This window comes from Netta rufina, assembly GCF_964035555.1.
Source record: "Netta rufina genome assembly, chromosome: 4".
NCBI classification, from domain to species: Eukaryota; Metazoa; Chordata; class Aves; order Anseriformes; family Anatidae; genus Netta; species Netta rufina.
The window spans coordinates 20365860-20377687 of NC_140127.1; the positions used below are offsets into that span (position 1 = coordinate 20365860).

At 34.9% G+C, this 11828-nt stretch overlaps 1 protein-coding gene across 1 annotated transcript; it reads right to left on the minus strand.

Annotated features, from left to right (window-relative positions):
* Positions 1-1761: 1761 nt before the first annotated feature.
* On the minus strand, positions 1762-11355 carry CFAP96 (cilia and flagella associated protein 96; the record flags this gene model as incomplete). The annotated part of the gene is made up of 7 exons (XM_084286045.1): positions 11221-11355; positions 9952-10171; positions 7282-7419; positions 7119-7194; positions 5901-6080; positions 3642-3814; positions 1762-1810 (listed from the first exon to the last, which is right to left on the minus strand). Exons 1-7 carry the CDS (start codon positions 11315-11317, stop codon positions 1762-1764), a joined length of 933 nt encoding a protein of 310 aa, XP_084142171.1. The 5' UTR covers positions 11318-11355.
* Between the last annotated feature and the right edge of the window lie 473 nt (positions 11356-11828).

Genomic DNA, 11828 nt, shown 5'->3' on the forward strand with positions numbered 1-11828 from the left:
CATCATGATGAAGTGCACTGCCAAGAAGCTTATTGTATCAAAACAATTGTTATTTGTATTAAAACAGCATATTGTGGCCCTAACTAGAAACAGTCATTAGATCACTGGGACCATGCATTTTCTGACAGGGAATTATCAGGAGAAGTAATTGGTCCTGTGATTACCAGATAAGGTTAGCTCACATGCACTAAAAATTTTCTCAGACTGGGTTGTGATGTTGTTTTTTTTTTTTTGCTGTTGCTGTTTTGTTTTTAAACAAAGCTCCATATATTTTAACCTCGTTTCCTCATTTCGCTAGGGAATGACAAGATTACTGAAAACAGAAGAAAAACTGAAAAGGCAGAAGGACATAAAGTAAACACTTCAGATCAGTCTTCATCAGCTGTACTACATCAGAACAAGTTAGAAGTACAGTGCTGATCATTCTACCTAGGAATGCTGTACCTACAAAGTTTATAAATGAAGAACATGACGTATCGTCCTGATAATTTGTACAAAGAGACACTGAAGTACCTGAGGCCGGCACCAGTACAATTATCTAATATGAGGTATAAAAAAGAAAGAAGGAATTCTATTATAGGTCTTTGGATAAAGAAAACATCAACATTCTTGTAAAGGTTAGTATTTTAAAATATGGCTGGGTCCTCTTTTCTCAGAGGAAGGGGTTTTACACCTTAGTAAGTGCTGGTAGACCTGGCCAACAACCATTGGTTTTATTTTTATTTTCTTTGATGGAAATGAGAGATCCAGTCTAGAAATTCTTAAAAAAAAATACTCATCCTGTGAACAGCAAAAAGGATGTTTACAAAAAAAGAATAAATGTTGTCTTCATGAAATAATTTGGATATTTTGATTTTTTTTTATTTATTTTTTTTTTTACAATAAAATAGCTTTGTTTTACATGAACAGATTTCTTGGACCTCGTATAAAAATCTGTCAAAAAATAGTAAGGTAGAGCTAAGGTGTTCATTTAGGATCACAGTTCCATACAAGAAGAAGCTAGTTTGAAAGTTGGATCACATTTGTTAAGATCCTTCCATACACAAAAAGTGAAATTGAGCTGCTCTTGGAGAATATATCAACACTTAGGGCTTAGGGCTGACTTAGGTCTGTCAGGAAACACAGGAAGAGTGTTTCACAGATGCTGGTCAATCGAGAGGACTCCTTTTATAATAGGCTGATTGAGGACAGGTTTCGAACAATACCTGATATGGGTCATTTTGAGAAGGTCATCCTAACTGAAGATTTTATACAACAGTTTTTCACAACGTACAGTTGAAATAAACTACAAGTTGTAATTCTAATAAAGGTAAACAATGACCTTAGCTTCACTGTGGGCAACAAATGAATTATTTGGTTGATACATACACTAATACTCACTGTGAAATATGCATCCTTTCTTCCACCATAATATATAATGAATTTGCAACCTAAATCACTCATTAGAAAGTATGTTTTGTAAATTACATATCAAAAAGTCCAGTTAAGCAATAAGATGAAAAAATATTTACCCTTGGACTTACTGAATCACAGAATCACAGAATCACAGAATTTCTAGGTTGGAAGAGACCTATGATTTCAAATTATTATAGCATTATAACCAAATATTGCATTCTCAATAATTAAAAAAAATAAGATTGTATTGCCATATATACTCAAATTCCACTTTTCACATTTTTATTTGCTTTGAATGCCTATTAGCAAGCATACTGTTAAGAGCTGACAATCTAAAAAGTATATCCTTCGTTTCATCATGTTTACCTAGTCAGATGTCAGGTGTGCAGTCTTGTAGTTATTTGCATTTATTGATCTGGAATGTAAATTAAGAGTAAAATATCAGCTTTTGGTAGAGTATCACTGTACAAAATAGTAGATTTTTTGTAGAAATTAAAAACTGTTACACCCTTCCCTATAATTAGATTTAACGACTTTAATCCTTGTGGAGTCTAACTGGTATCAACAGAGCTCTGTGTGAGAGCAAGAATCTACGTTAGCAAATCCAATTGCAGGATTATGGTAAAAATATCAGAAAATTAGCTTTGCACTGGAAAGTATATAAAAACTGTACTTCAGTGGGTAAGCAGATGATTTGAAAAATGTCTTACCAAATTTCTTAACTGTATGAGCTATAAGCTTCATACTTATAATATATGCTGTTCACAACTCTCGTTCCACTAAACCTAGGAATAATGAAGCAAAAATAAATACTGTCTTTAAAATTGTGAGGGGAGAAATAGTAGCAGAGAATTTGAAATAGTAGTTTTAATTTCTCTCTGTGGAATTTCTGTTGGAACTGTGTGTTTTGTGTCTCTTTACAAACACTTTTAATGATTCCATCATATTCATATCCCTGAGCACATGGTGATACTTCACAATCAGCCACTCCCTTTCCATTTCAAAACCTACTTCACATGCAGCTCATTTTTTCCAATAAAAACATCTCATTTGGGAACATGAATTTTTATTCTGTTGATGAAACAACAATTTAAACAATACACTGATAAGGTTCCTCAGGCCAGTATACCATTCTTTTTCCCTTTCACTAGTTTAAAAACACCAGCGGGCATATGGAAGGCTGTGCTTTCTTATATCAGAGTTGGTAGCTAACAGGCTTTTAGGTATACAAAGTTACTTTCAATTATTTCTTAGTTTCCATTAGTATAAGAAGTAATGTGGAGTAGTAATAATGTAGCTTCTGGTTTGGCCTTATCAGCATAAATATAAATTTCAAAATATTCCTGCAACTTAAGAAGTGTTTATGCAAATTCAGATACATGGTGAAATAAACTAAATAGAATAGTAATGGGTAGATAAAAGAGCAGTATTTCTTAGACTTCACATATGATATGTAAAAAAAAAAAATCACAAATGTGAAACAGATGCCTCTAAGACAGTTTTCAAAATTTTAAGCAAACATTTCTAAAGTATTTCATGTTGCTCATGAAGCGTGCAAAAAACAAAAAGCACATCGGCGTCTATGTTTAGCTGCTGTGCATGCAACCTTAGAAATCTGCATTTGAAAGTGGTTTCTCTGAATAAAGAACACGGCTGTGATTATCTGCTTGAATTACAGTAAAGTCAAACACAGAAAATAAATTTATTTAAAGGTTATACCTTAGCATGATAAAAAGTAAAAACAAAGGATATGATTATATACCTATCCATAGTATTATAATGTCTCTTCTAACATTACACAGAGACATGTTTATAGTCAGGAATCTAATCTGAGTGCCATCGTTTCCAGAGCTTCACGGGCTTAAATTAAATAGCATTACTTTTGCCAGCAGAGGGAGCCAATTTTATTCCATAAACAAGGGAAAACAAAAGCAGATTTTGTTTTTAATAGGAGCATTCCTGTCTTTTTGCATTTATTATGTCACGAAAAAAATACTTTTCTTTTTTAAAGTGATAACTGTACAGCATGATTTTGAAGGTCTCTAGGATATGTATAGTCTTTTACAGTAACCTGAATTTACAAAAGTGTAGGAATAAATTTTGAAAGCCAGGTTCTTTACACATTTCTTATCCTTTTGTCAGTAATTAATTCCTTCAGTTATTTAATTACTTTAGAATGTAATAAACAGTTGTGCTAATGAATTTTGGTAGACAGCATATATGAAACACAAATTAAAGTGGCTTACCTTGTGACATTTAAAGTTATTATGCTTGTAACAGGTCTGCTTCTTGGTCCAGGAGGAGGATAGAAAATCTTTCGTTCTTTACTGGTTGGGACAGCCATAGATTTTTTAATTACATAAGGATCAGCAGAATGGCTTGGATAAGGATCAAACGTGCCTCCTTTCATGCCCCCTGACTGAAAAGAAAAAAAAAAAAAAGAAAAAAAAAAACCTTCAAAGTGCCAATCTACAAAACAATTATGTTAATTAAAATGTTTCTCATGCAAAAGCAAGTAAGAATACTGAATAGCAGACTGCATCATATTATATAAAAAACAGAAACCAAATGTTGCCTAAGCTTGCGTTGGAAACTTTAAGGAAAATATTAGTAATTATTTAGATGACTTCACAGTTTAAAATGTCCTTGAGGGATTTTGAGGGCAGGATTATAAAAATGTGATAGAAAAAGTAAAATTATAACTCATGAAATGAGTTATGTTGTGGAAAAAATAAAAATAGGGAGAGAATTCTTATGCCACTTTTGGTTCATTAGCACACCTCAATGTCTGGTGCAGGTGTAGAGATCATTCCACACAGGTAAGATTTCGACATTATTATCCATATGCTTGATTGGACTGAATACAGCATTGGCTTTTCCTGTAATATTATGTCCACTAATACTACAACAGTGGGAAATTTTAGTTAAAAAGCATGCAGGGGCCTTATTAACTCTTTGCAATACACAAGTACAGTTAAAACCTACCATCTGTTGAGGCTGCATCCCATAAAAGTGCAACATTAAATGATACAATCTAAACACTAAAGCAATTTTTCCTATAAGGATTTGCGTAGCAAAGAGGGACACTGTGCACATAATTTAAGTATCTGGGGACAACATATACAGTGAGGAGCACAGAGAGCCAGGAACAGGATCCCTGGCATTGTCAGCCAGAAGAAATGCTGACTGTCTAGCAGCTGACTTCTCAGAACGCTTTGCCCTACTGAAGGATCTGAGCAGCTTCATCTGTGAGGCTGAACACCCGACATAATTTCCCATGTGTGTGTATTCTTGCTATCTCTTTCTAAATAGTTACATTTTCACTGCTATCATCACCTTTCTCAGATGAATCAGTATCAGTCAAATAAGTCAAGGGTAAAGGACGGAATAATTGTGAAATGATACTTAGCAGAACATAGTATTAAATGACTGACAATGGAACTCCAAAACGAAGAATATAAAGGGGTGTTACTGTATTAAGGGGTGTTACTGTATTAAGTATCTGGAGTCATCTAAGAGAAACAGATTTATGCATCTATATCTTAAACCCATTTCAAACTGGAATTAAGATTTAGCCTGAAGTGAATGACATGAATTTAGTATCTCATCTCACAAATCTACCAAGATGGAATGCTTTATGGAATGCAAAAACAGCCATTTGGATTTTAAGAAATAACAACACTAAGCACCTGGAACAAATGAACTATGTTCCTCAACATTAACCCCAAGCCTCACTCCTTATGTCCTCTGACCCCTTCCACATGCATTTATTCCCATCCATCTCCTCCTTTTCTCCTAACTACTGTAGAATTAGAAAATTCTAAAAAAAAATAAAATTAAAATTAAAAAAGAGCTGCTTCCAAATCTGTATCTGCTGCTGCTGCTAACTCCTGAGTTATCTCCTTCAGCCTAAGTTAAGTCCTGCAGACCTTCCCTGTGCAGCAGCCCTAACCTGAGATTTTCTGCACCTTCTAGCTATCCATTCCCATGACACTTCCAGTAATTACCTTATAAAGGTGTATATATAAAGATATATAAATATAGAAGATATTTATATAAAAGATAATTATATAGGCTGGTAGTAATCATCAGGTTCAAAAATTATACGAGTGACTGACAGAGTCCAAAATAGAAGAACATTTCATTTTGCTACAGTAACCCATTCTTACTGTTATTTATTACATAACCTTCTGCTTTGGATGTTTTTCATGGCATATGTAGTCATTTAAAGGTATGTTAACAGCACAATGCAGATTTCTAAAATAAAAAAGGCTTTTTAGGCTTTTTGAAACAGGTTATCAGGTAGCATTGGGTCAAACAAGATTTCAATACCTTGCAAATTGAAAGCAAAAATAAACTGAATAGTATCTTTCGTATTTTTAACAGTAAGAAAGTAATAGCAAAAAGAAACATTGGTTTCTCTCTTATGTACTACATGCAAAGCTTTTAACCAGAAATATCTGAATATTCATCCTTTGTTTCCAGTAACTGTAAGATAAACTAACCTTTTTAGCAGGAGAACTTGGTATAAAAGGCGGTGCAATTGGCTTCTCTAGAGGTGGTTTCTTCACAGGTGGCAAAGGTTTGTCATTAAAATAAGGATTCACATCAAAATAGTCCTGGGGATACAGATTGATCTTGAAAGGCCCTCCTTTAACCAAACGCTTGTGTTCCTCTCGTGCTTTCTGTAAAACAAATAATTTGAAAGAAAGAATAATGATCTTTCTTACTCTATTTTATTCTCCAAACTGAAAAATTGAAAGCATTTAAATTCAGGAGAATGTTCACTCTGTCTTCTCTCATTTGATCAAAGTACTTAAATACACACCATGTATGATGGAGCATGCAGAGACGCTGACCAGAAAGCACAACAATCACTACAAAAGTGGAGTAGAAAAATGTCAGGAAAAGCACTATTCATTTAAGACATGTCTAACAGTATTGTTATACCTGTATTTTGGGCATACATGCATATACACATATTGAAAATTCTGCTTGCATGCGTCCCAGCTGCATAGCAGCTCACAGTTGTGAACAGTCACTACATTTCCCAGAATCCGCACCTTACTACATAGAGCTTCTCTATGAATCAGCAATTTTGTATAATGGGAGATGTCGACTTCCCAGATTCTACTTTAAGATAATACAGGTTTGACTCTGAATTTGTCTCAACTGTGGGTAACTGAATTGTTTCTTCTAATCTTGTTCTTACCCTAGGCCAAAAAAACGTACTTCTGCTAAAATTTTTCACTATATATAATGAAAATACATAGGAAAACTAAAATCTGTGCAAGGAAATTTAGGAGCTGTCTTAGATTTATGAACTTACATGATAAAAAGGAACAGGGTTTGGTTTGGTTTAGTTTTTATAAATCTTCTAGAATAATAAGGTCCCATTTCTGACAATGACAGAATTATGACTGTTCTTACTATATGAATTGTTTGGTCATTACTGCTGCTTAATGCCTTCACATATAAAAAAAAAAAATTAAGGTCAAATCTTGAATGGTAGAACTTGTGTGGGATATTCCCAGTTGTCATGAAAAAATAATGAAGCAACTAAAACTAAATCTTTGTTTTTACAGTATGGTGATTAATTTGTTTTCCTTCCTCCACCTTGTAAATAAACATTGTGACTTCAAGCTAAGGAAACATCATAGAGAACAAAAGTTAATGTAAATTCTAATAAATAAAAATGACTAATACATAATAAAGACTTTTACCTTTGCAATTAATTTTTCTAATTCATACCCATCTGGTTCATGTGGATATTGTTCTCCTATGGTAAGATTTGCATAACTGTAAAAAGAGAATGAATTAGTCAGATGTTCAAAACTCATGACAGATTTAATAAATTACTCTGCAAAAAGTAGGAACTGAAGTTACCCATATCCGGTTCCTTTTTTTCCTGGATTAGTATAAAAATTCTTTCCAGGAGGAATGTATCTTTCTCTGGCTTTCAGTTGTGCACTGAAGTATGCAAATGGACCTCCTATAGTTCCATAATAGGTGCCCTTTCCACATCTAAAAATAACAAATTAATACATTAATTAGACCTTTGCAAATATTTCAGGCTTTCCATATCTAGTGTGCCAAAATGATAATGTGTAGAAAACCCAAACAAGTAATATCTCCAGAGTTAAACATAAAACCAGGCCAGATCCACTGTGCAAGTAACTACAATTACAGGAATTCTGTGTATGGTCGGACAGAAAAGAAACAAGGTGTCAGCAGAGATGAAGTTTGGACATGCTAAATATTAGTTATCTTTCTGCCTTGTCACAGAAAGGAAGGAAAAGGAGGCACAACTCATTTAGGAGAAACACTTCTGCCTAGAAAGCTGCAGGAATTCACAGACTGGTTGTCATGACCAACCTGAAAAATCAGTATTTGCTGATAAATGTATGACAAACTGATGAAATAGCTGAATGGCAATTTGGTCCGCTAAGCTGCAGCTACACTGGTCACAGAACAACCCCAAACAAAGAACCCCCTGCCTCTGTCATCCAAAACTGAACAGAAAAATATAAACAGTGACTACTGGATGGGATTTGTCAATTACTCCAGACAGCCCGGGTAATCTGCTTTGGCTGGGCTGTCTGTAATTATTGCAGGGAAAAAGTGAAGTGTCCTATTCAAAGAGTTTCTATTTAAACAAGCCATTAATGAATACTGACAGGATTGGGATGCCAAGGTAACATTTGCCATCTTTGCGCAGAACACTAACCATTGCCTGTTCATTACCCTCCCTTTACTTTTGGGCTTCATAAACACAAATATAGGGGAAAATTGGCAAACTGACAATGCACAGACAACCTTTATCTTGGCATTTTCCAGCTTGTAAGTGCTTTGCTTCATGTTCTTTAAACATCTTTTTTTTGCAAGCAGGCTTTTTATATGCCAGTGACAAAATAATAAAGGACACAGGAAGAAAATAAAGGCCTAGGCTTCAGTCACATCTTCAGAATGTTACATCACTGCAACCTCTGCATTTGAAGCCAACAATAAACATGTAAGGGAAAGATTTACAAAAATTGTTGTTATTGAGGCAGCCAAGAATAACAACATCAAGAACAGCAACAGATACAGCTCTGTTCTAGCTCCTTAGGTGAGATATGAGTCAGTTTCAGAAACAAGAAAGGTACAATCTCTACATTACTTGCCTGAGGATCCCATTAAGAGAAGATGGTGGTTACCTTCCCAGCCTCTGCTTTGTACTGCTGTGCCAGTACAGATTCAGGAGAGGATAAAGAACCTGTCCTAAAGTTATTTCTAGAAGAACTCAAAAGGCTTAAAACCCAAAAAAGAACATGAGCCACTAAACACACATCAAATAAGTGCATTTGTGCACTTTGATGGAGGAGGAAACGCTGGCAGGTGTTTGTTGTAAGCGACTTAGTGGAGAAGAGCAAGACTGAACCCAGAAAGTACGTGAACAAGACTCTCGACTGACACAGATTTGAAATTAGTGCCTAGGTGTTTCTAACAGTTAAACTCCAATAAACTGTTTGCTTGCTATAAAAGTAAAGTTGAAGTAGAATGAAAGTTTTGAACATAGCACTTGCATACTTTCTGTCACCAGAAAATAGCACGTGTGTATCCGACAGAAAGCCTACACACCAGGTCTTATGGTCCTGTTAACAGCCAAAATGTTCCTGTAACATATGACAGAACATGGCTAATCCTTACATCTCAAAATAGTTATATAGAATAGACAAGAGGTTGCTCTCTAAACTTTCCAAAGGGAAAGCTGCAGAAAGATATGACTAAATATAACCACGAGACTGTAAGAACTAGGCCCTGTACATGAGCTGAATCCTGTCTCTCATTGCAGCAACAAGAACACAAGATTATACAGTCATAAACAAGTCACTAGACTCTGGTTTTTTTACATGTTAATCATAGTAGTTACAGGAAACCAATTGCATTGGTATCATTTTGTCATGCAATTAATATTGTGCAAATAGAAAAGATGTATTTATTTGAATTTTATTCTGCATATACTCCTCAACTCTATAACATCTTCTGATCATCCCATAGGCTAATTGGCATTTTCTTCTAGCAAAAAGATAATGCATATGAATTCACACTGTTAACAGCCCCTTTTCCTGCTGTTTTTGCAATATATATGCTATCTATATTTTGGGAGGCCCAGAAATGGGAGAAGATACTGTATCTGAAAAGTTCCAACAGATTTCCTGCTAAATTAAAATGAAATATTAATTTGTTAGTTATCCACACCCTTTTCCCATATTCATCTTCATTTTCATTGAAAATGAGAAGCTAAAAAGTAAGAAAATTGTACATAGCATTAGACAGATACATGAAACAGTGGTTAAGAGCAAGCATCAAGTCCTTATCCCTACCTGTGTCTAGCCTTCATTCATCTCCAGTTGTGGGCTGCTGCTAGTAAGTTCAGTACTGACTAACACCATGTTGTATAAAACAACAATATTGTATTCCCATTACAGGTTTTATAAGAAATCACCTATGAAAACTATCTTCAGTGTACAGAACAGAAAAAAGGTCAATTTAATATATTTTCATAATACTTACGGCAATTTGTCTCCATTACTGGGCAGGAAAGCTTTGCCCAAATTTTTCTTTGCTTCTGCCAATCTATAGCGTCTCCTTAGCTGAACAGGGTTTGAGTAGGCTTCACCATCAAAAATCCTTACGAACTGAGGCTCAAAATAACCTTCTTGAAGAGCTGACAATGTTTTGGAACCCCCAGGTAACATCTGTCTGTTCTTGCTCGCAGCTTCATTAAAAGGGCCTTTAAAAAAGTAAGCACTGTAAATAACCATTTGATGTCAGTGCTTCCCTTAGACTACATTAAAAAATAAGGCTTGGATCTGGGTGGGTGGGTGGCAGAATGTACTACAGAGCATTTCATTCATATATCATACATGCATATTGTATGATTTATACCATATAATACATTTTGTCTGAAAGGTATTCACGGCACCCACTTTTAGTTTTCCAGCACCTACTCGTGCTTTACAGGCAACTGAGGGAGGTCAGTTACTGCAGACTTGTAATTCAGAGCTAGAGCTGATGCATTGTATATACTACAAGTAGTACATCAGGGGTGCATCTCTCTCCTTCCAATTACAGACCAGGTCCCAGCTTTAGAGCCTCCTGTTGGGTTTTGAATCCCCAGCAGCTCTGTGTGGTAGAAGTGATGAGCTGCTGAGCCAGCCAGGGTTCTGGCAGACACACTCACTGACAGAACATCACAGCAGAAACATCTGAACTGAGAAGTGAAGATTATTTTGCGTTATTACTTAAAAGCATCAACCTCTGTCACCTTAATGAGTTCAACAATTATCTTTTTCAATGTGCATTCACATTGAAAAATGAAAGGAGAATGCTTCCCAAAAAAGACAGGATGGGGAGCCTCACACTCATGAGTGAAACCAGAACAGAATAACTAAATAACTAAACAAACAAACATTAAATTACAACACTAAATTAAAAATAATGACAATGTAATTGTGAATAACAGAAGACCTGCTGAAAGAGCACTTAAAAAACACTGTTGTTTTACGCAAGACCAGGAAAATACTTGTAACTTGCATGAAAATAATATTTAAAAGAAGTGTTAAATAAAACAATGCTAAATTAACATTATTTTAGTTATTATTTTATTATTATTATGCATACATATTTTTCAGTTTTACTTGATTTTTCCTTTCTTTGCTACATATTCCAATATATCAAGCCTTTCTGACCTAAGCAAAGAAAAAACAGCAATTCTGAAAGTAGTTAGACACTGGAGGGGATCTCTATTGCTCTATGCTGATTAAAATTAAATACACTTACGCATATACTGTGATACATATTTATCTCCAATGGTAACATAACCCATTTCACTGAAGAGGCCAATCCTCTCCAGATCACTTTTTCCTTCCGCAGGCATGGCTGGATCTGTGTGACAGTTTACTGCACAGAAAAGGTAGAAGTATCCGTGTTTATTTGTCCTACTGCAAAAGTCTATGAGCAGTCTACACCTGTAAAAAAATAAGTAAAATGCAATAAGCTTTGGCTAAAAATATTAGCAATAAATGTAATCTGAACAAAATCATCTATAACGTGATTGACAGTTTTAGTGCTTAAAGGACAAACAGACTGCATGGGATTTAGACACTATTATATTTCCTTTGTTAAACAAACTTGAAACAGGAGCAACAAGAGAAATCCAAATGCATCTTTAATACAACTCTTACTGAATATACAGTTTGTAACTTATCTTCCAAGTGCTAAGATCAGAGGTTTTGTGGTATTAATAGCTAGCAGCGAAACATGCCAAGCAGCCTCCTTCACCGTGTGGGTCATCTCTAGCTATGGTTTTCAGGCACTTTTAACTCATGGTACAGCAGGATATCATATGGACAAGTCTGAGATGAAACACATCGGTGGAATTTTGGAAG